This window comes from Taeniopygia guttata, chromosome Z, assembly GCF_048771995.1.
Source record: "Taeniopygia guttata chromosome Z, bTaeGut7.mat, whole genome shotgun sequence".
In the NCBI taxonomy this organism is placed as follows: domain Eukaryota; kingdom Metazoa; phylum Chordata; class Aves; order Passeriformes; family Estrildidae; genus Taeniopygia; species Taeniopygia guttata.
Window position 1 is genome coordinate 19,033,420 of NC_133063.1, and position 25,543 is coordinate 19,058,962.

Here is a 25,543-nt window from a genome sequence, read left to right on the forward strand (position 1 = left end):
GGAAGGTATACTTCTGGATAACACGAAGTGATTTTTAAGTACCTGTCGATGGCATCGACAAATCCGTATCTTTGCTCCGCATGCGTTTCTCTAAAAGGGGACCGGTAAAAGGGTGAGAGGATGGGGGGCGGGTGGGGGGGACAGCGGGTCTAATTCTGCTCAGCCTCTCTGCCCTCACAACCGGTGACAATTGATGACGCAAATAGTGGGCTAGTCCTTGCCCTCAACCTCCCCTCCGACCCTGCCTCACATGTATCCCATGGAGCTGAAAAGGTGGGTAAGGATCAGTGCACCTGGTGTCTGCGCTTTGCAGCAGCATGAAGAAAAATATCTCTAAAACTAAACAGGCAATCAGCTGAAATCTATCCTCTTTAAATAAACTGATTCCTTAGTATTTTCCCAGTATTGTTGTAAGTTGTTGCCTGTGATGTCCCCCAGGGCTCTTTCCTCTGCTCTCTGATTTCGTGTATAAAAGCACCTCTGAGTGATGGATTACTGTGTCATTGCAGCCTGCGAAGGATTAATTTGTTTCATTGATTTCTCTTTAGGCAGATTGCCAGAATTCTCTGCTTCCCACCTTTCTCTAGGACTTCAGCAGTAATAGACAGTAACAACCTAAGACAAATCAGCCCATTCTTGTAAAAATAGAAACACAAAATCCTGAAGTCCCAGGGAAGCTGTAAAGAAGTTTCTTCCTTTTGCTATAGACCCACTAATTCCTTAAGTGAGTCCATTTTTCCTCCTTTCACCACTTCCCTTTAGAAAAAAAAGGTTATCATGTCCTGGTGGGAGTTGCTTTGTCTCATGAGCAATTTCAACAAGCATTGGATGTGAGTAGTGAACATTTGATGTCACAGAGAAATGTTCTGTTCATGCTAAACAGCAGGAGTAGGAATTACAGGAGGATTGCATAAACTTCAAGGTTCATTCTTTCTTAAAATCACCAGACCACCTACATCTAATCTATTTTCCATCCATTTACCTATCTGGGATATTGAAATAAAATGCAGTTTATGTCAGGTCCTGGAGTTGCTAGTCTGTGGGGGTGGATGGGACTGGAATCTCCCAGATCAATGAATCTGCATGTTTTCAGGATAATCGGATAAAAAAATCAGGCCTTGAAGTGCTGGACTGTGGTGACAAAAGGGAGCTGGGCACTCCTTTTAGTGCAGATTGTGGAACCATGAGGGGAGAGAACGAGATCTGCTGCTGCTACTCTGACTACAGCACTGCTCTTTTCAGACCTACTTTACCTGCAGCAGTGTTGGTCAGCTGTGCTCTTCTATTTGTTTCCACAATGCTTTCTAAATACTGTATTGATTTAGTCTTCACAAGTTAAACTTTAGCTGTTCCTAATGCAATAGTAAAAAGTAATGTTATCACAGATTACTGTCTTTACTGCTTGGGCTTGTGGACAGCTGTGTTGTACAAACCCAGCACTTTTGGATATCATTGAGAGCAGAAAAATGTTAATTTTACCTCTGTATCTAACTTGTGATGAGTGTAGCTCAACAGCTACTTTCAAAGGGACAGTAAATTTATTGTACTAGATAGTACAGATCCACTGCATAGAAAGTCTGGGAAATTTTGAAGTTACAGCCCTGCTATTATTTTCCCCTGCTCTCTCAGAGGATGTTAGCCTACTACGTTCTTTTTAAATTTTCTGTAATTTCAGGTGAGATCCAAATACCAGTACTAGTGTCAAAGCACGATTTCCTTGTTATCCCACAAGAAATATGCTTTGCCCTGCCTGTAATGTTCTTGTGTTTTCTTGCATGAGACCCCTCTGTGGTCTGTCAAGTCTAACATACCCTTCTCTACCTGGCAGGTTTCAAAGGAACTTTAAAAGTAGTCATAAAGAGTTAATTCAGGTTTTCACTCCTGGTAATCCCTTGAAATCCCTATTTTGTCTGGGGAAACCCTGCAGTGTGGGTTAGCCTGCAGAGGGACAAGGGTGGCTGCCTCCAGGCATGGCAGCCTAGGAAATGCTGATATCCTGGGGAATGCTGCAAACTTTTCTTCAAAGGCTTCTGTGGTGTAACAGGGACCCTCACTTTTCTCACTTAATACAGACCCTCTTTGCCAGGCATTCCCACTCCTGATAGCTTTTCACTGTCAAGTAACTTTGAAAATAAAGGCACAAAATGCAACAGTTCACATTCTTCCTGCTTGGATAGCCAAGCCCCAGGGAGGCTTGCCTCTCAGGGCAGTGTTTGTCTTGCTTGGAAGCAAATGCTCTCATTCCCTCTGCCCCTTTCTCCTTGCCAATCCTTTTCAGCTTACACAGGGGAATCCTTCTGCTCCTTTGCTAGGCAATAAGGAAAGTTATGCTCTTGATTAATAATGATAACAATATTCTTGGTTTGTAAAGACTGAGTTAGGAACAGAGACAGATTTCCAACCCTATCCCTCCAGTTTTTAATAGAACAGGCAGAATCCATTGCAGACCAAATTTAAAATGCTTAAGTCAAGCTCACATCCTTTCATCCCTTCAGAGTTGGAAACAGAACCTGTTAGATTAGCAAACATTAACCTCTCGCATAGTTCTGAATGTAGGATTAATGCCTACTGAAGGGACAGCTGTATGACCATCACACACACTAACTATACATTTAGGGCTGCCACTCTATTGATTGCGGGAAGTTTGTGTGAAGAAGGACTCCCCACCAGGGAGAAAAACAGACTAGAGTGGGAAAAAGCCACTCTATGATGCACCCACTCTATCTGCTAAGATGCTCTTTTAAAAACCTCAGTTGCCATTTCTGGCATTCACAGGGCAGATGTGCTGGAATCTGCATGCTTCATCCTGCAGTTCTGGCGCATACAGACCACACACGGTTTACAGATGTGACCCTGGGACTGGCTCATTTTTGGACAAAACAGACCTATGCCAATGCTGGATTTGCACATAAGTAGAGTTTTGCTTGGACTCTGCCCACATGGGGTTTTGCGGTCTTGTGGGACTCTAATTGGCTGTACTTCAGCATGTATATATATATGTAAAATACTATAGCATATATATATATATATATATATATATATATATATATACACACTATAGCATATATATATGTATATAAATATATATATGTATATAATACTATATTCCCGTTTAGCTAATTTGGAAGAGACTGCTCCCAAAGACTTTTCTCCCTCACGCCTAAGCTAAGGAAAAAGTGGAGTAAGCTAAGAAAAAGTGGAGAAGTAGTGATGAATACCATGTTTGTCAAACATTCTTTTCATTAAAGTATGAAATCTTTATGCTAAGAAAGCACAAGTTGATTGTTTCCTAGGGTTTGCTGGGTTAAATACAAACACTGGATTTAACTCTGGTCACATCCAATTTTTGTGTCAGTCTCTTATAACATTGACTTCTACAGGAGCAACTGCAATTTCAGTGCATTTCTGAAAACAGACATTTTAAGGGCCCATCAAAACACTTTATTAGAGCAATCCTGAGGTCTCATCTGTCACTTAAAATTCATATTTATAGGGGACTCATGACAAAGGTGAGACCAGCTGTTTTAGAATTGAATCTTTTAGTCAAGGTAATTTTTGACTGCGTTAAGTGCGCTGGCTCACAAGTTTTAAGAGTATTGGACTTGCTCTTAGTAGTGATGAAACCCTGCAGTTTTACAAGATGCAAATATTGGCTTTGGTCAGCCTGAATCATCAGATATAAAGAAAAACAAACCTGTGAGGAAGAGAAACAAAGAAGTCCCCTCTGATTGACACAATGAGGATTTTGCCTTGCTGAGACAGGTCTGTACATTTTATAGAAGGCAACTATAAGACCCTGACCCAACTTGTGGAAAATACAAAAGAAAAGATCCTGAATGGAAAGGTAAAAATGTAGCCAGAGCTCTGATAATTTTTCCCTTGTAGCAGGGAGTAACTATTATTTTTTTCCCTGTAGCAGCAGGGAGTAACTTTTCTCCCCCTGCATTACTGAAGGCCATGCATCCATAGCTGTATGTGAACATAGGTAGGGAACTGCTGGATACGTGAAAGCTGGAAGTTAGGTGCTAAAGGGCATCAATCCTGCTGATCTCAGCTCAACTCTAAGTCATTTAGCTCAAATAGCCAGGTGAAGGGTTAGAAAAAAATACCAGGGTATCCCAAGGTACCCAAAAACTGGACACCATTATTTCTCTGGAAATATGTTCTCCTAGCAAGTAATTTGATTTTTTCCTCCATTAAATGTATTTGTTTTAAATTCATCTAGAAATTCGTAGAAGTGGTTAACACTCATGCACTTCTGAACAGCATTTGGGAGTAGATCTCTTGCTTACCCATTTACTTCTCCTATTATGAAGCTTTAAACCAGCAGCAATAAAATTCACCTCCATGAATTAGGTGTTGCTATATTGCGGATCAAAATTTTGCTGTTTGCAGAAGCATGGAAAGAATACCGTAATTTAATCTATTTGGTTAGAACTTAGCATTCAGTGAATAACAAGTTTCTGCTTTTCCACAGCAAGTGTGAATTAAAACTCCAAATGAATGAGTAGGTCTTTCTTGCTTCGTATTTTACAGCCGTTGCTGTATTGATAATTCATTTTTTCCAAGTGAGTAAAAAGTATGTGGCTTACCACACTAGCGGCTCATTACTAAGATCACAGGGAACATACTGAAAATGGTGGGATATTAGATAGTTCCAGTGCTTTACATAGCTGTTAAAATTTGCTGCACCAGAACTTCTTTCAGTTTATACCATGTTAAAGGAAGTTAAAAAAAATGCAATTATGGTTCTAATCAGCTTTTCAGCTTTACTGTATTCCAATATATCAAGAAGACCATCACTAGTAAATCATAATTGTGTATTGGTAGAGATCACGGCTCTAGAAGGGAAGTATGATTTTTCTCATTCCAAAATTCAGTGATTTTTAACATGCCAACCATTACACATATTCATGAGCTTGTGACTAGAAAATGATCCTTGTCAGACACTCTTTTTAAAGAGCTCAGCATGAACTTTCTTGACTAACTGCTATGGGACTCCTTCAGCTAGAAACACTAACAGTGACATTAGTTGGAAAAATGCATAGGTTTAGTCTACACTGCACACTGCACCAACAACATACCTTGACCTTGTGCACTCCATCATCTGTGGATTGTAAATAATTTTTGAAATTATTTTATCAGTTAGAAAAGACATTAAAGTTAACTCTAACACTTCTCAATCAAAACTGTGTTTATCTTCTGAGTAATGTTTTCATGTTCTTCTCTAACATTTGGATAGTAAAAAGAAAATTACCCAAGACTTTATGGTGCTTTTTGTAGTTTTCCTCAGCTTTTCTAACTGAGTCAAAATTATCTTTCCAAAGTTGCCATTTTGGTTTTCAAATTTCTTTCTTCATCCACTGTCACAATGGCACCCTGTCTGGTCTGTGAGCATTTCCAGAGACTGGAATGCTATGTTTTCACTGGAAATAAAAAAATGTCCCAAAACATGAGTTTTGCTCATGGTTCAGTTGTAGTTTACGTTTGATTTGATGCTGCCTGTTAGGAATGACAACAGCTTTAGAGAAGGTTTCAAATACATGCAGTGATCCCTTGCAATCATTATAAAATAACATAGGAATGCCCACAACAATAAGAACAACACCATGGCTATAACTCATTTTAACTAATTACATTCTGTTTTTCTAAAGTCAAGTTTATTCCTAAGCTTGATCCAAAACTTCCAGAAATAACTGGTTTTTTTTCCCATTACCACTTTTTAGAGTGGGATAAGTTGCATTTCACTGCTTGATGAACCGTCTCCATGTTCTCTGTGTGTTTTTTTTTTTTTTCTTTAAATGACCTTTGAGTTCATAGGGAGGTGTAAGTCTTTCATCTAGATGATCAATAAAGTAAATTTCTTAAAATCCTTCTGGCTAAAATAACATCAAAATATATAATACATTAAAATTTATCACTTAACTGTTCATTCTCACATGAAAAAAATTTATATCAGTACAAACTGACAAGAGACAATTGTCTGTCAATGGACTTGCTTTTAGGTAGGGAAAGAGGCCAAGAATAAAGCATCTCACAGCATGGGTGCACCAATCACTCAAAAATTGCCTGATTCAGTTGTCAGGATATTGAAAACACATATTTAGAAATGCATGAGATAACAAGGAATAGTATAGCAAACAATGAATTAAAATTTCAATGTAAGAGAAACTGCAATTAAGGGACTTCCTAAGTAATTCTAGCTGCATGGCTCAGAAGTTCAGTTTTGCAGCAAAAGCCTGGAAGAGAAACTAAATATTAAAAATCTGCGCTTCTGAATATGATTAACACATATTATACTGCATCTTCAGCACAGTTTCATATTTAAGGTGGTTGTGTCTTGTTTCCATCTCTGTCTACAACTATCTATCTGATTCTGTCGGTCTGTGATAAAAATACAGATGTCATTTGGATGTCATTCCGTATTAAATAATCATACAATGAAAAGATGTTTCTCGGCTACAGAAAGATGGTAAAGCAGTTGCTCTTTTAAAAAAGCCACACTATATGAATTATGTAATTTCCATGGTTATAAAACAACTTGAGAAATTGTACTGTAACAATACGATATATGGTAGGATTGATTACTCCAAAAATCCTTTCAAGAGGAAAAATTGCTGGGGAGAGGGGGAAGGGAAAAGTTTTTTTTTTTCTGTTCAAGCTTCACTTCCTAAAGATTTAGCTTCTGCGGAGAAAAACCTCACATTCAGTTGCTACGTTGAGTGGTCATTCAATTTATTTATTAAATAGTCAAATATATTCTTTTCAGTATATATGAATAGTTTAATTTATTCTGCTGAAAGAGAGATAAGTATCAGAAATAGCAATAGAAGTCACATAATGAGATAAGAATACTAGAAAATCTGAGGATTTTAGTACAGTCCATTATTCATTCAATTCCTGGCAGCCTTTATGATTACAAATCACTTGATTGACTAACTAGACATTCTCAAAGTGAATTATGAATCAGGTTCATTTTTCCTGGTTGAGAGTTGGTACATGTTGTAACTCTTCCACTTTGTGATATATCAAGCTCTTGTAAGAGTAATAAGAGATATAATCAACTCCTTATTTCAGGACAAATAAATTGGCTTTTCAAAAATGAAATGTAGTTGCTAACATTTTTACAGTGTGCAATTTAATTTCTTCCTGCTATTCTCAGAGAGCAGTCTGGTTGATGACAGAGCTTTTGAATATTTGACTTGGCTAAAATTCTTTTAGGAGCCTCACACCCTCAATCCAGGCATACTGATAGCAGTGGAAATTTGGTGCTGAGTCTAAGAGCAGTGAGTGGTCCCTTTACTTGTTGAAAACAAACCTCAGACACTGAAAACCTGGGCCACAATTTGCTCTTTTGTGCCTGGCTCTAATCTCAGTTTGGGAATATGGAGCAGTTTTAAAGCTGTTTAAGTTTACTTTGAAACACAAAAAAGGAAAAAAAAAAAAGAAGAATATCTTCTAAAGTGTACTTGACCCTCAAGTCCTCTTTCATGAAAAAGTCCCTCAGGCTTTTGTGGAAATTATGCAAAGGGAATGACTGGCAGGCTAGGGTAGGACTCATTTGTAGAACAAATGCACAATCAGATCACAAATCCCCCTGGAATAGGTTTAGTGAGAGGTGCATTTCACCTTCAAATGACTATAGGGAAAACAAAATTTAAAAAAAAAGACTGCTCAAAATCTGTGAGAGTGAATGTCCAAGAAAATCACTATGAAGAGCATTTGTACCTTCCATCTGCATGGCAGATGTACCCCATAGTGCTGGTTTGGCTTTCTGGGGTGTGGCGGTCTCTGGATCCTTATGTCCTAGTCAGCAAAAGCAGCTCCCAAGTGTGGTGACATTGTCTGGGGTACATGACAAAGTGTTGGGTTTGAGGGACAGGGAACACCATATCCTCTGGTACGTGAGCTGAAAAAACACCTCTTCCCACATGGGTTTCTGTGCAACACCACCACCACAGCTCACAGCTTTGCAGGGAGGAGAGGATTTTTCTGTTTCTTAGGGAAGTTAGCCCAATGTTTGTGTGCTTATTTTAGTTCCAGTAAATGGATAGGCTGATATTCAGTGTGTTAACATTATTTGTAAAACAATTTCAAAGACTTAAATCCCCTCTGTTTCCCTTCTGAAACACAAAAGCACATCTCTAAAGCAAAACCTTTTGGGAGAAAAGATGTATTACCACTTTAGTTTTGGAAGGCCTTAATGTGGTGATTAATTCTAGAAACAATGGTTATAGACTTCAGATTTCTTCTTTATTCTTCTTTCTTTCTTTCTTTCTTTCTTTCTTTCTATCTAATTTCTGGCCTTCTAATAACCTTAATGAAATGCTGAGTAGTTTAGAATATTATTAAATAGCTTTCATAGGATTAAAAAAATTCTGATTACATCATGAGTACAGATTATTAAATATTCCATTAATTTTAAAATTATGATTAAGAGGATAATACCAAAAAAGATGTTTGCAACAATTTTAACTAAGCTGTGTTAATTGAGTTAGGGGATAAGAAATGAGATTTAAAGGGTGAGAAATGACTGAAATCAAAGTCTACATAGTTTTGAAATCAAGTGGATTAAGAGAATGGTCAGAATGGAGGATGTGGGGGAGTGGTATCAAAATCTGAATGAGTGGTTTGAATAGAAAATTCACTTTCTTTTAGGCCATGTGTATTGTCTTTCACAAAAGTGGTTAGCAATGGTGTCTAATGTCATGTGGGTAAACATGAAAGGTAAAAAATGCCTGCTAGTTACCAACAGGATACATGTTGCTCATTGTCAGGCAAAGGTATGCAACAAGAATGGACACACAAAAGTCTGCTCAAAAGTTGCCACACCTGGCAGCTCTGCATCCACTAATGTGCAGAAGCACAGCAGATCAACCTCCAGCATGCCTGGGCCACACTGTTGGGATCACTGTCTGAAGTGGTGCATGGACTGGCGATGACTTTGTTGCCTTTTGTTTAATATCTCATATGTGGGCCACTGTTCTCCTGATCTGACATTTGTTTGTAACTATTTGTCAGCACAGCATGAATTTTTACTAGGCTATTTTACTTATTGCTCTGCAATACTAGTTGGGAATTAAATGGCACTTTTCTGGTTACCACGTTCTTCTTGGTGGCCCTCTCCCAGATTCTCACCATTCAGAGGACTTTATATGGGATGTTCACAACTCTCCACTTGAACATAGCTCCAACCTATCTGGAAAACAGGCAAGATTTTTTTACTTGTCCCCCTTCAACATTAACCAGAGAGTAAACGAGTTATCAGAGACACACACATGCTGGAGGAACTTCTGGAATCATCTGTACTTATGAAAATTACAGCACCCTTTGCAGTTTCCTTCTGGGGATGTGAGAGGAAACCAATACTCATGAAACAGACTTGGGAGAAGAATGACCGAAAAGCAAATGAAAAGCAAGATGCAGAACTTAAATTACCAGTAAGGGATGATGGAGGCAATATGCCTTTGTTTAAAAGATTGACACAGGCAGCCTGTTAAGGACAGGCTAACTCATATGACCAATATCAGGTTGGCTATCACATATCTCTTGCTTGCACATAGGTTCCTTACACTCAGTATGTGCTGCCTCCTTCTTTGGCATGTTTCAGAAATTTTATACTGATTCAGGGCATAAAGAGAAATCTAAAACATCATATGTCCCAATGAAGCTGGGGAAAGACTTGACTACAAAAAATCAGCTCTTGAACCCCAAAGAGAAAAGTACAAAATGAATCTGAATTTAACCAAGAATAATAAAATACTGTAATGACTAATGAAGACATTAGTATTGCAGGCTTAGTTATGTCATTTGGGATTTAATATGTACCTCTTTCTTTCAAACTTTAATTAACAGCTTTAATTATTTTTACAAACAAACAAACAAACTCAGTGCATCCTTAAACACTACTAAAAAAAAAAATCAAATCATCATTGATATTTGAAAACAGAAATAAAAAAGAACATATTGCATTCACACCAACTACATACCAAGCAGAATGTTAATAACATTAACCTTTACTCTATCAGATATTTTCAAGAAATACCACTATATTTTTTGCAATGGCTCATATCTGTCATTTAACTGACATGTGAACTTTTCTAAGTTTGCCAAATCACTGAGGCCTGAATACCATTCAGCAATGTTAATTTTGTTTTCCTATTCGAGCTTTTATACAATTATTCTCATGGCAGTCATTCTAGCCTTGAGTATAAATAATACTTCAAGTGGTTTGTTGATATCCAAAAAATGATGTGTGTCTACATTAAGAGACTCTGGAATCTAATGGGAAAACTATGCATATTATTAAGCTGAAATGCCTATTTCTTTCCTCCCAGATGGGAAGTAGTACAGGGTAGTGCCATGGCATATGCATTAATTTTATTCCTTCCGCAAATTTTATCACATATTATTTTTGCAGATTTTGAATCTCTGCCTCCCACCCAGTATACAGGAGAGTTAAAAAGGAATTTGCTGCAGAGAAGATCTCAGTCTTAACAAGGGCCCTGGATAACTCTTAGGTGAGCTGAGGAAGAAGAGCATGCGAACAGTTCTGCTTTGGAGACGCGTAAGAGAAAAAAAAAGAAAGTTTGATAGGAGGAAATCCTGAGGAGGATTAACAAGGGCAAAAAAAGAGAGACAGAGAGTATACTATTTTCCTGGCTCCCACATTTCAGTCTTACAGACTGGGTATGCTGGATCTGAAGGTTCTAGCATTAAATAAAGGGCACATTTAAAATGAGGATTACAACCAAAAAATAATGAAAAACATAAATCCCAATATCTGTTCATCGGTGTTGCTACCCAAATAAAACTTAGTCTGTAACAGATTTCTCCCTAAGTCTATGAATTTCTTGCACATGATTTTCCACGGTTTCATATTACTTGCTTTTCAAAATTCCAGGACTTTTCTTAATTTTTCTTGCTTTTCAATCCAAAGGGCCTTTTAATTTCCTCAGAATATGAGAAAGTGGAAGCAGCACACTGTATTGCAAGCTGAATGTTTGTGTGGGAATAAGCTGTGTGGGAGCATTTTATGCTGTACTTTATAGATACTCAAAAGAATAAGTTTAAAATTGTGACTGTTGTTGTTTGCAGATGTGCAAGCATAGAATGGCATAATCTCTAAAGACTGATGGTCTGAGGAGAGGTAGGACAGTACAAAAAGAGTGTTTACTTATCTGATCAGTATTTTTCTTTTTGCAGCTTTACTCTCTGGGTTCCTGTAAGTTAATCTTTGTATGTGTTTGAACTTCACAACCTGTGCCTATCACTTACAAGGAGTTTTAAGCTAACATCAGTTAATGGCTGCAGAATCTAGAGTGGGTGTTGAGTCTTGAGGGGAGCCCTGGGTAAACTTGCTCAGAGATGTGGGTTCAAAATGGTATTGTCCTCTCACGCTGGTTCAGCCAAAGGCTGCAATAAAGTATCTACTGTATTTAGATTAAGTTACTCTTGCTATTCCATAGCCATAGGAAAATTATATCGACAGGTGAGCGTGGGGATGGAGAAAAGGCATGTGCTGCGCTCCACAGCCTACTGTCAAAGCAGCTCCTGGGAGAAGCCCAACCTGCCACACATGCACAATGCAAGCGGGCTGCCTGTGCCTCTGCGGAACTACAGTGAGGGCCGTGGTCCTTTCCACTGCATAAAGGCTTTCTGAATTGATGAATTGATATGTCTCCCGAATAAAAGGAGGTATTATGGCAGATAGGCACACACTGCTTGATTTGAGCATCACAGTGCCCAGCCAGATCTGTGTCAGCTACATATATAGTCTAAAAACACAGATCTGGTGGCCAAGCACAACTGTGTATACCTAGCTGCAAATCTACACAAAATTTAATATTTTTAGTATCTGCTTAATCCATCTTAATTTTAATTTGATGCAATATCTTGGGCCTCTTTCTCTCCACTGAACAACTATGGTCAAAACATCTCTATTTTAGATATCTCATTTAAGCGCTACAACTAGATGGGAAGAAGTCAGCCTTTATTTCTGTAGTCCTTTTTTTATCTTTTTTTTTTTTTCTCTTCTGATCAGCACAGATGCAGTTTTCATCAGGATAACTTCTGTTGTGTTTGAATTCCTCTTTGTGTGGTTCCCAGCATTTCAGACAGTGCAGCACTGCAAGTATCACACCCTTCTCTGGTATGCTATTCCCATGGCACAGAGAGATGGGTAATGTTTTCTGAGCTTCTTCCTCTATTTTTATTCTTCTTCTATTCCTCCTTTTCTATAGAGGATCAAAATGGATTATTTTCATCTTGACATGCAAATGCCTAGGCTGTGCCCTTGGCTGAGATCTCAGCATTGACTACATAAGTGAAAGATACGGGAGCAGTAGAGTTTTAATATCGCATATGGAAGCGGCAGTCTTATTTCTTAAGAAAAAAAAAGAGAAAAAGTTACCATAGTCCTTTGTGCCTTGCAAAAGAATAAAAAAAGCCTAATAAAAACATTTCCTCATGCACTACTGAATACTATATTCACATGCAGTCATTGGTCTGCACAGAGGCAAATGAACATTGTGTGCAGCTCGATATCTTATTGTTGTACTCAGATCTGCCTCTTTGCCCTGCCAAAAGTATCAATGGGAGTAAAAGACACATGAATAATTTTACCAAGTCAGATTATGCCTCCAAATATGAACATTTAATAACTGATGGAATTATAAAAGAAATAGGGAGGGTTTCTAAGGCTGCTTGAGAAACACTTACAGAGATAAAAAGTAAAATTCTTCACCCATTTTCACTTTGTGCAATAGTAGTTAAGTAAATGAAATAACATGACCTGCAAATCAGTGCAGGATATTACTCTCAGAACACATCAATACACCGTAAAATTCATCATGTGGTTTCATGTTAACATGAAAGAAATTGTATCTGACCTCGAAAGCATGCACACTGGCTCACTGTTTCTAATTATTATAATATTCTTTTTCTGAAACAGCAGCAGCAAAACACTATCAAGAAACTGCCTCCTGGCTAACATTCGCAGCAAACCCTCATGGCTATTTATGCAAATGAGCAGCCCAACAAGTAAGTTGTTAGCCTAAATGAAAATTATAGCAGATAAAAAATTTCAGCCTGGGAACTGAGCTAACAAGGAAAAGAATTGCATGAAGCTGACGGCACAGTTTTGAACTTTGGGAAGAATAAAGGAAAGCACAGCTACTGGAATTAACTCATGAGACTGAGGCAAACAGGAAAAGTCCACATCCATTGTTATGTCACACATAGCTAATGAATGCACATGCTTTAACACACTAAAACTCAAGACAGTGTTTATGGTAGGTAGTGAATTAAGTGTGGACTGACAATGTAGCAGCATGGTGCTCCTGTTAATTGTCCTTGCTCTTTACTTTCCTTCAGGAAAAGCGTCTGGATGGGGTTAGGCAGCCTAGATGCATTCTTCAAAGCATTCCAGAGGAGTAAACAAGGTATTTGTAAGAGGCTGGGGAAGCACTCTGGCTCGAGGTCTTAAGCTGGCTGAGTGGGGTGAGGAGTTGGAGGGGAAAGTTGATAAGCCATGCTGGGCTTGTTCTGCAATGTCCCTGGCTGCTGTTCAGACTAAGGTCTTGGACACAGCCCACTGACAGGCCTTCTGCCAGGGGATTTGTTGCTACAAGAATTTTGCTTAGGTAGGATTTTATTATAAAAATTGTCTCAATCCTCCTTTTATAAAAATCTATCCCACCTTTCTCTTCTACCCCAGGACAAGGAATATTTTGTGTATATATCTGGGTGAAATGCACAAACAAATTCATTTCCCATGGATAATATATTCAGAGTGATTTGCTTTTCAGAGTCAGAAGCTCAAAATCATGAATTTATTATGCAAAGTAATAATTGCAAATTATATTGGCAAACTCCATTCCAGAAAAAAAAGGGAGTATTAATATAACTAAAAGGATTTAAAAAATACTGGCTCTTAACTTGGGGCTACTACAGATATTTTAGGAGGTTATATATCTCTGTTCCACGTAAACCACCAGAGGCAGTAGCTTTCATTTTAAAGGTCTGGTGAGATATTGCAATTAATGGGCCCATCTAACAGCATATGTCGTCCTTGTATTGAGTAGTAAGACATATAAAAAAATATGAAAGAAATGCTTAGTGCCATAAAAATTTGCATTTCTTTCTAGTTCAGTTTTTAGTGCAAAGAAATGAAATATATCAAGGTCAGATCATGAAAGGATTTGACTCCAGTTTTTGGGTCAAGCTAGGCTATGCCTTTAGTGGGATAACTGGACAGCATATTTTGACTTTGTGGGTCTTAAAGAATCTGAAATGCCTCATTAACAATCCCTTGGAGAGATATAACACTTCCCAAGGATGACTGGAACAGCCCAGCTGCTCTATGTGAAACTAGGGGCAGGTGGTTATCCCTCCTTCAAGATGCCCACATGTTCCCTGCCTGGCTTGGTCCTTTGTGGTTATCAGCAGAAAGGGGCACTGACAGCTGCCAGAGTCAAGATCTTTAATGCAGTGCTTATCAGCTAAAAGAGATTTATTTGTTCTCCTGGATCTGTATGTTATATTAGGAGTACTCACAAGATTAATTTGCAATCGTGGTCTTCTTCACAAAAACCCCACTGCTCTCTGCTGCTATAGGAGCATTTTCCTCTCTGGCACACATGTTCCATTAGAAAGTATTCTGAAGTAGATCATGTAATCCAGGCTAGTTGAGATTTGTGGGTAGTTATGACAAAATTAAAGATAATGTCCTTGTAAACTTTACAAGTAATAATTGCAGTACTTACGGTGTAATTCACAAATATGGACCATTAGAAAGTAACAAAGCATGTCAAGCTAAATCTTCAGTGATATTTTTATAATTTCATAAAATAATTATGACCTGAGTGCAAGGATGGGATTCAGGGATTCAAGTGCTGTACAAGTTTGTTTCTCTCTGTCACACGTGCCGGTTACTCTTGAGAGAGTATAGTGCTTCCCTTCCCATAAGGGAGATGCTTGAGAATAATTTTCTGCTACCAGCCCAGGAGGAACTTATTCAGGTTGTGGTGTGAGTGTCCATGTAGCCAGGCTTCTAGGCCTAGCTTGCCTAATAAGGCATTTGAGGCACTTAAAACTTCACCTGGTTGTAGTTAAAGCCTTAAGGGATGTGCCTGTATGAGGTGGGGAGAAGAGTGATAGCTGTGCAACATTTGCAAGGGACTTTGAAGACTTAGGAGCTGTGAGAGTTTACAACCCACTGCAAGTAGAGAACAAACTATCTAACCTTTATTATCTTTTCTTATAGTGTGCCTTATTGATAGTGATTACTGTAAAAGGGGTTCCACCTTGTTGAAAAAGGTCATTAAAAAAAATATGTAACTGAGATGTTTAGTGTGTAAATACTGAATTTGTTAAAATTCTCCTTCACTGAACAGAAAACTATTTTGCTTTTCAAGCAGAGCAAGAGCGATCATGATTCACAGATCGTTTACACAGACCCGAGACCAAGACCGACATGTCTTTGGACTGAAAAAGAGGAGCAGTCTGCAGCCTCCAGCCTTACCCAACTGTGTTATCAATAGCATTTACAAAGGTAAACCTGTTCCTCAGGTATCACAACATAGTTCCTCCAAATGGAATAATACTGTAGTACGGTCTTGGTCTTCCTCATCAGGAGAGGACACAGACTTATAAACTCTTTCAAACATGCAGTAAATCCAACTAAAAGCACAGTTAAAATTAGAAAAGGGAATTGGAGTTCAGCAAAACTCAACAAAGCTGAATAACTACTCAATTGAATTCAATTCTCTTGGTATTTGTAGAGCTATTCTTGTGAGGAATAACTCACTGTTTTGGAAACTACTTTGTGTCATCCAAGTCATGCTTGATGTGGCAGTGTTTTCATATGGTTTGGGAAGTTCCTGTCACTTTTTCATGTTAGTGAAATTACTATCATGACTGATGACCTCAGCAGCAAAGAAGGAATATTTCTCCATCCACTGATACAAAGAAACTTTGCCATAAGGTTTAGCTTATTGCTAAGTAAGTCTTGAATAAGTCTTGAAATACTATAAATAGTTACAACTGATCTCTACATGCCAAACAAATGAACATCATGCTGAAGGGCATTGCTATTAGGCAAAGCTAACAACAGAGGCTCTAGTATGAGCTGAAGAGGCTCAGGTTAAAAACTATGTCGGTGGCCCCCCCATCATAGCAATAATGTAAGAATGGAAAGTCAGGTCTATATTTCCTTGCTAGGGTCTTAAGTCCGATTTTGAAGCTTCAGTTGGCCCTACTGCCTTGAAAACTACAGAATAGTTGGATTTTACTCTATTTTAACCTTCAAAATGTTTGACAGTCTAAAGTCCTTTTTCTGCTGGTGAAGGAGAGAGATCAACCCACCACCGTGTAAGAGAGGCAGGTTCTGGGTTGCTGACTTCTGAAGACACCAAGGTGACCTGGACTGAAGTGCATCCAAAGCTGATATCATGCAGGTGGCTCCAGCATGCAATCCACAATGCTGAGTAAGCTGTATACATTTCCTACCGTGCCCTTCAAACCTGTTCAAAACAGCAGACAGAAGCATCTATTCACTCAGTGCACAAACAATCTCATGAGTGTGGATCTCTTAGGCTGTTTTTTGTTTGTTTGCTTCTCATCAAACTGAGAAGGGAAATATTGTTTTCTGTTAAAATATTTTGGGAAGAGGACAGAAAGTGATAGTGCCTGCCCTCTTCTTGTAGTGCAATAACCCTATTGTCAGAGCTGTCACAGAGGAAGAGGAGACACGTGGGTCCCATTTCCCCTTCTGCCTTGAGCTGCTCAGACCCTTGTTTCCTGCCCTTTAGAGAAAAGGCTCTAGTCAACGGGAGGATTCAGTATTCACCAACAAACCAGTGAGTGAAGATGAAAGGGAGCTCATGGCTTTAGGGGTCAGGGAATCCTTTCAGTTGCACTCTCTGCTCCCAGGATAATTTCTGTTTATTTAAAGACTGCCTTGTGTACGCATACACAGCCTTGGGATGACACAATGACATGGTTTCACCGTTTTCTGCTGACCCACATGACACGAACCGTGCCTTGCAAAAATGTATGGAACACACATTGTACTGAGAAGGTAAAACAGGTTCTTTGTTTATCCAATCAATAAAATAATGAAGTAGAAAGGAGAAAAAAATGTAATCAAAGGAAGTTTTTATTTTCCTTCTCTCTCTCTCTTTTTTTTTTCCCAAATAAAAACTGCAATTGACCTGTTGAACTAATTACTACTAGGTGTAACTTAGGCCAAGAGATTAGTAGGATTGAAAAAGGCTTACACAAGTATATGCATAATGAAAATATCCATAAACTACAATAGGTAGAATATTATCTCAAACCCTTTTAAAGAATAGTTTATGTCTTAATACCAAGTGAATGCTATGTACCTCTGTCTAAGTCAAGGACCTTGTGAAGCACTCCTCCTTTTATCCAGGGTCTGTACTTATCTTCCTTACAGAAAAAAAATCAAACAATATAAGAAGTTAGCTAAATTATAATACACTCCTCTGCATTATTTCTGTTCCAGGGGAGCAGCTGTTTTATTGCTTAGCTGGAACAGTGATTTTACAAATTTGGGTGATACTTATACTTCTTATATTAACATTTTTACCCTATAACTAAAATTCAGCTCTGGTAAATAAAGGGAGAAGCATAATCTGACCACACAGCTAGGAATAAAATGTTGTAAGAGGAAATCCACAACAGTGGAAACATAATTTTCCATTATAGGTGTACTCCTACTTGCAACAGGAGTGAGCTGACAACAAAGGTCTTTGCAGAATAGCTTCCAATACCAATAATGCAGTGGGAGATATGGACAGCTATCAAATTCCCTGTGTGTCATTTCATGCAGGCTGAGGATAAACCTTTTCCCTGCACTCTGTTATTAGGTGCACAATGATGCTTGGAAAATCAGAGAACATTTCAGGGTTGGGGTCTTCTTCTTCCTCTTCCTGAACTTAATTATTTAGAAGTTAATAAGACAGGCAGATCTTAAAATAACTGTCAAGGTTTTATAATTGGTTTTAGTGTCTGGGAGGCCATAGAAGTTAAAGGAAGACTTACTCTTGCATCATATTAAGTAAATAATTATTTACTGTCTGTAGTAAATGTCAAATCAGAATTTCATTTGAATTTATATAGTCTTTTCCTCTCTTATCTCTTTTTTGCTGGTCTCTTGAGCCATCTAAATTTTCCCATTCCTGAGGATGGCTGCCCTTCTGTCCTCTTAATGTGACCCTAGAGGTGAGAAGACCAACTGGTTTTCTGTTTGCTGCTGAATATATTGTTTTACTGTTATGAAAATATAGAAAGGTCTAGCCTTGCTACCAGACTCACTATTTCACATTGTCAATTCCAGAGAAACAGTCAGACCGTAGTTATATCCCCCAGAAGGAGCTGAGCATCAAACACTGGATTCCTGAGTGTTCTTGTGTCCCCAGGTACTACTGAAGTTTTTGCAGTCCAAAGGTATTCACTGCTTTAAGTGTCCAAGACTAAAGAAAGCTCTTTCTATCAATATAAATATATCAGCTAAATTCAGTTGTGAATTATATTTAATAATTCCAAGGTCTCTTTACTCTTGTTTTTTTTTATTAATTTGTCACATTACTTTATTACTGTTTGTAAAAGTAACAAAAGATATTGCAACAGGGATTCATTTGGGCAGATTAAACCTGCAGAGGGATTTCAAATGCAGGTTTTTGTTCTCTGGAATTAGACATCAGTAGCCTGTTGAATTATTTCTGACATTTCATCCATCATACACTCAGAATAGCTAAACAAGCTGGTGATGATATATTCCTGCTCAAAGAACAACTTTCACAAAACCTTCCCAACCTATTAGTGTCATGAAATTGTGCTTGGAAAGTTCAGAGAAAAAAGAAAATTCTTCAAACGAAAGGCAGAAATCTTATAATGTGCCAATAACATGCATTGGGAGGTCTGTTCATATAGAGACCTTTAGCTGGTGTAAATTGGAACAACATTACTGGTGTATGTATATTGATTTAGTTCAGTCCTGGAATTCTCACACAGGAATGTCTAGATCTACAGCTGTCAGAATCTGGACCTGGTGTTCTAAAAGTAAACCATGAAACTGGTATTAGGTAGAATGTAAGGTGGACTTCTTTTTTTCCTCTTCTTTGTTTGAAAAAGTAAATTCTGAAACACATAAGTTTCCATTATAACCTCTTGCACTTTGCTATTTTCAGTCTTTTCTTGAATTTTTGAGCATGTATTTTAGTGGCTTAAGGTTTTCTTTCAACTAGCTGTTTGGCCAAACATGGTCAAACTAGATTAACTGTATTATGTAAATACTATAGCATCAGTGAAAAAAACTATGGGCTACCTCATAATTAGAGGATAATAACCTTTTAAACTATATTAATTAATTTTTTTTCCTATTAGATCTCAAATAGGTTTCCCATTCTGGACAGAACAGCAAGGGTTTTTTTAATTATAAGAGGTTTTCCTCCTCATCCTGCCTCCTCCTCTCCCCTGCTATAAAAGTGAATATAATGTGCTTTGATGTAACATGGTCTCACACTGAAATCTACAATCATGCCCCTAAACTAACAGAAAAGGTAAAATCACTAAAAGGGAGATTTTAGAAACAGAATGCATTAGTGGATAAATGAGAACAAAGTTTTGAAAAGCATTGCAGAGGAGTAATATAAGATATTGCCGGTGTGCTTCTTCATCATTGTTTTCCTTCAGTAAAAGTTCTATCAGCTGGAGAGAGTTACTCGTGTTTGAAGCTGGGTCTAGTTTCTCTGAAATCAGATTCCTTATTCCTAAGACTCCATTCCACAGTGCCAGCACAAACACACATCAGCAGCTGCACAGCATTTGAAAGAGTTAGCAAGGACCTAACAAGCAATTACTCAATTTCAGATCTCTGTCCCTTAATTTCACTGAGCAAATCTGAAGCTGGGGGAAACAAAGTCAAAGAAAGCAAAAAAGCATTTTGGAAGACTGAGCAACTCACCTAAGAAGTGAAACTCACCTACTGCTTAACCTTGTAGGTAAGAAGTGCTGTTGTGAAGAATGATCGCTTTCCCACAAATAAAGCTTTAAAAAGTGCTTGGATCTTTGCTGATGAATACAGAGAGTGTTGGTGCACTGAGCTGGTGTCAGCCTTACTTCTGTCAGGGGCAAGCACAGCTCTGGTTGCTTCTGCCCTTGGAAAACTGTGTGCAAGTTGATTTCACCTCTGGTGCAATCCCCTTAGAGTTAGCAGGGTTGTGCTGTGGATGAGTTGGGTAGAATGAAGTGAAGGAAGAAACTAAGTTTGAAATTCTCAGATTACTTCTTGTGGCATTCACATTCTCTGGACAGAGAGACATAATTCTGTCTGTCAGGAGAAGCACAGAGAAAACAATCTTTATCTCTGCTCCTTTATTTTCTCCATGTGGAGTGTGGTATGGAGATTGCTTACCTGAAGTGATTACTGTATTGGATTCTGGTGAAGGTTGTTTGGGTTCAGTGACCAATCGGATCCAGCTCTCGGCACTTGGACTCTCAGCAGAGAAGTCACGAGTTTGTTAGTTAGTTGATAGAAAAGTAAGAAGTATGTATGTAGAATAGGATAGTCTCTCTTTAAATAGTATATTAATGTAATATAGTATAGTTTTAATAAAGCTATCCTTCAGCCTTCTGATCTGGAGCCAGACATCATCATTTCTTCCCAGATGGGACTGCCCTTTTTTACTATAACTTCCAAAATTAAGTTTTTTCAGTTGTAGTTTTTGTTACTGAGCTTACATTTATGCTGTTTTCTAGTGTGTGAAATACAAGCTATTGTAGACAGATACTGACATTTTGTACAAACAGGTGCACACTCATCCTGTGGCCTGAACTTTACTTTATTACTTTAATAAAAGCATTAACAAGCTTCTCATACAATAAGCAATAGTGTACCCATGAGCCACCTTTGCTTTAAAGGTTTTGGTTTGTAACAAACCTTTCCTTTAAATGTTTGTTAATAATATTTGTGGTGTCCCTTGTTTGACACCAGCAAAGCAAAAAGCCATCACAACAAAAAGGCAGCAAAATCTCAAGCAGATCTCTGCAAGTGTATGAGAAAAGACAGGCTTTGCTGTTTACCCACAAGTTGTCTTTTTGTTTGTATGGTATAAGTTAATGCCAATAGAAGTGCTAAACTGAATAATCTGAGAAAAAAAGGAAAAAAAACCCCAAACCCGTGTAGATACAATTTACCATAATGGGGAAGTCAGAAAGTTTCAGGACAACATCCTGATATTTTACAGTTTTATGATATTTTCGCTACTTATGCTCAATCCTTCCTTGCATTTTCCTAGCTGAATATTTAAAATAAAGCCTGAATTGAGAAAGAGAGCGCTTCTCATACATACAGTTAGACATTTCTATGCTGTGGATATAGGCCTTTGTAAATTTTGATAGAACAGTTGATGACAGTTTCCCACAGCTGTCACTGAAAGAAAAGCTGTGGGACTGTGGATAAAGAACCTTTACCCTTTTCTTTCTTTCCCTCAAAGCAGTGAGATTTACCCTGGGTAATCATCTGGAGTGAGTCTCCCTACTTGTCTCCTGCTGGTGGAGGTGGCCAGTGTTACTGTGAGATATATCATTTGAACTCTGCCACTGATTTTCAGCCTGGCTCTTATCTATCGTCCTTCATTAATGTATGTATAAGTGTATACAACCATTTAGGTGTCTCCTGTACTAACATTTCAGGTAATTGTGCCTCAGTAGGAACAAGTACTTCCCCACCAAAACAATTTGTTAATTTTACTATGAGCGTAACACTTGTGAACGGGTCCATGAGCAGTTCTGGACCCAAGCATATAATCGTCTTTATATGTGTCTGTCATGGTTTGACACGGGAAGAGAATTTTTTTTTTAGAAGGAAGAGGTTCATCCAGTCAGGGGTCAGGTTTAGATACTGACACTTGGGGTGACCAATTGAAGGTGGACACGCCTCTGAGAACACAGAGGGGTTAAAAGCGGAATTCCCAGGAGGACTCGTCCTTTTTTGGTTCCGGTCATCGCATGATACGGACCTCCCCCCCCCAGCCCGGGCTGGGTGGGGGAGGGGAGCCATGCGGCCTGCACAGGTAGGCCAGGAGGTAAAGGATCGGAACCGGCTGGGTCAGCTCCTGCAGATGGAAGGGTGGAGAAATCTGGGATGTCTCCGTCCCCCCCCGCCAGAGTCTCTCTCTCTCCCAAGAGAGAAAAAAGAGACAGCGGTGGTTTTATCGGCAGTTCGCCGCAGGGAAGGAGAAGAGCGGAGGGGCTGCAAGGTGCCCAGCCGGGCCGTGGGAGCTGGAGCCTGGGCAGCGAGCCATCCTTGGGAGTTGGGACTTTTAACCCTTCCTGAGAAATGAAGGCTTTATGAAATATTACTCCTCCTGAATTTGAAGAAAAGAGAGACAGCTTGAAACCTCAGATGTTTAGAGAAGAAGGTTGGGGGCAGATGATAGAGTGGCTTTTTGGCTGGACTTTGCTTGTTTACCATAGACTGAACCACTCTTTCTTTCAAGAGGGACTGCATTTTAGGGGGATGCATTGGTGAGCCAAGAGACCTTCTGCAGCAACTACCAGTTTTGGAGTGGACAGAGAGAGAGCTGAGGAGGGTGTGAGGATGCCCTCCATCTTCAGGAAGAAGAGAAGGCGATCTCTGTCTTTTGGACCCTCGGCCCCAGGGGAAAATGGGGGGGACTCTAGTCCCGAATTGTGATACTGGACTGTTGTTCCTGGTGGTCCTTGGCAAAGCATCCTTAAAGGGGCCCTATAAGCAGTCTCTGTCCATGCACAGTGGTGAGAGCACTGTGACATGGAGAGGAGAGTGTCACACTGGCCGGTGTGTCTGGGCGGTGCCACGTGTGACATTGGAAACACAAGAGGTGGCGGTTGTGTTTCCTGGGGGTCTATGGTTGCAAGGGGGACTCCTCTCTTCCCCGATGGACTCAGTATTGATTATATTGAAGGGTGAAAACTTGATTAAGGATCCAAATGGGTCTCGCTGGGGTTTGGTGGAGTTGGGTAGAGGGAGGAGAAATGTTTTGGAAGGTTTTCATTTCGAATTTTGTGTGTTTTTATTCTTTCCTTTATTTTCCTTTTATAGTAGTAGTAGTAGTAGTAGTGTAATAAAGCTTTTTCCTTTGTTATTAAGTTTGGCCTGCTTTGCTCTGTTCTTGATCACATTTCACAGCATTTGATTGGTAAGTTGTATTTTCATGGGGCGCTGGCATTGTGCCAGCGTCAAACTATGACAGTGTCATATCTGTCTTTGTCCTGGACATGTTTAATTTCTCTGAGAGTATATTTTTTTTTGAGCTGGGACAGAAAGTAAGAGAAAAACAAATCTGGGTGGGATGGCTTAGAAATACCAATGCCAGGTTTTTCATAAGAGAAATACCGATGCCAGGTTTTGTTATTTTAGACATTCACCCAAAACATCAGAGGATCAACCCTAATGTCTGAGTCACTAATAAAACTCCATCAGTGCAGAAGACAATACCGAACATTTTGGTAAAGATGGGCTTGGATGTCAGCTTGAGTGAGATATGTATAGATCTGAATTGCTGCAGAACAGAGGCAGGCATCATGGCAGGGCTAAGGATTGCCCAAGATGCTTTAAAAGTAGGTTACTTTATTTATTTTTTATCCCTCTAGACTTTTTCTGAAAATCTGGTTCTGCTTCTGAGACATTCACAAGCAAAAATTATGGAAGACATCTTAAACTGAGTACTTTGTAGCAGACAGCTTTTTAAATGAATGACTTAAAATTTCTGCCTGGAAAAAGTGAATTTTTTTTTCAATCTTGATATCGGAGCTATAGAGCCTAAGGTGTGGCTCCAATGTGGCAGCAACAACTTTTTTGATTTATCCAAGCAGACAGAAATGCCTGGAATAAAGAAACCTTGAATAACAGATGAAACTTGGTCACTTTGATTTCCAAAGTGGTTCTGAAGATAATGAGAGAATACAGCAACAAAGCAGTAGTCCTCTTCCCATACTGATCACATAATTAGGATGTGGACCTATATGCCAGACTTAATATCACTTTCTCACACAAGGATGAAAGCTCAAAAAAGATCTGTGCTTCATGGTGACCCTTGAAGCCCGATTTCCTACATGAGGCAGAACAAGCATAGAAATTAGGCTATCCCTTGCCTTGTATTTCTCAAACTGCCGTCCAGTTCTAAACTGTTTACAGCTGCAAACTTTGAAAAAGGTTAACAGTTAAAAAAAAGGAGAGAAAGCAAGACACGTACAACACACTGCAATTGTCCTGCCCAGCATGAGAATCTCTTTTAAAGAATAAGGAATTTGTTGGTTATCCAAACTGAAATGAAGACACCAGCTCTGCTGTACTGCTCTTTATTTCCCAACCCTTAATATCCATGAAGGTAAATAAATATTTCTAGATGACAGAAACTACATTTTAGACAGTGAAATTTGCATGAGTTGAATCCCAAACATCTTTTACACCTAGATATTTCAATGAACAGTAAAAAACTGAAGTTCCTACAAAATAAAAAGAAAGTCTTATAATATTTTATAAAACGTATAAGTGTACACAACTGATTAGATGTCTCCAGTGCTAAAATTTCAGTAGTACCTGGTAGTAGCTATGCATTTCTCAAAAGACATGAAGTTTCAAAAGGCTGTGATATAATTTCATGTATGACAGTGGCTGAGAAAGACAGCACAAGGTCTAGGCTGCAGATAGCAGCTTCATCCTGTGTTTCTGAAAAGCCTTAAAAATTTACTGTCAAAGAATTAGGCTGGAGTACTAAGAACTCTAAGGAGAGGTATTAGGCTGGACTTGATATACTAATATTTGTCTCAAAAGATACTATACTCACTAGGATTCCTTCTAGGTTCTTTTGTGCGTCTAGCTTGTGGTCAAAGGTTAATAATGTATGTTCAAGTTTACTTTTGCCACATGCATATGCATTATGGAGTGAAAACCTGACTATTTCTACACATCAAGTTATACAACACTGCAATGGTCAATTATGGCAAAATTGTGACCCTGATAGTGACAAGTGCAAATTTGATTTGATGCAAGCTGGGAAGGAAAGTAAAGTAAAATTTGTAAATTTCGTCATTGGGCATCACGTCCTTTGTCTCAAGCTTCTAAAGCCATAAATGCCTCATATCAACATGCTACCAAAAAGCTTATGGAAAGGCAAATAAATACTCAAGCTGTGTTGCCAAAACAATGCTTTTCTTACAAGAAAGGTTAGCCTTTACCTGAAAGTCTATTGTGTGATGCAATCACAAAGACCAGTTGATCACTTCACCAACCAGCACCATACACCATACAGAATTTAGAATAAACTTCTCCTCTTTAACCTGCCCTGAGGCTCAGCTGGTGGTTTGCATTCTACACATCTGTTGACATCAACAAGGCTGACAGAAAAATATGTCAGTGATTACAACTTCTGCTTTGATTAATTGACTCTATAATTTGTCTTTTTGAAGGGGGTGTGTTGCCTTTATGAAAGACAACCAGGGACCTGGTTCAGGTGGCAGCACGGCGGCCTGG

General features: G+C 38.8%; 1 protein-coding gene across 41 annotated transcripts in view; it reads left to right on the forward strand.

Annotated features, from left to right (window-relative positions):
- Positions 1–25,543, forward strand: part of LOC121468114 (uncharacterized) — a 299,333-nt gene that overhangs the window by 11,801 nt on the left and 261,989 nt on the right. For 23 of the 41 annotated variants that reach the window (XR_012052925.1, XR_012052924.1, XR_012052918.1 and 20 more), the window contains exons 4-7: positions 15,420–15,553; positions 16,349–16,487; positions 18,145–18,246; positions 19,897–20,027. The exons of 1 other annotated variant lie outside the window; for it this stretch is intronic. Coding sequence is in view for 4 of the 40 variants with exons in the window: in XM_072922143.1 (XP_072778244.1) it covers positions 15,420–15,553 (134 nt within the window). In the remaining 36 variants the exon portion in view is untranslated. Of the gene's footprint in view, positions 1–10,420; positions 13,042–13,374; positions 13,443–15,419; positions 15,554–16,321; positions 18,247–18,361; positions 18,444–19,896; positions 20,028–25,543 lie in introns of all 41 variants that reach the window. 17 more of the 41 variants (XR_012052937.1, XR_012052938.1, XR_012052936.1 and 14 more) reach the window with 7 other exon arrangements.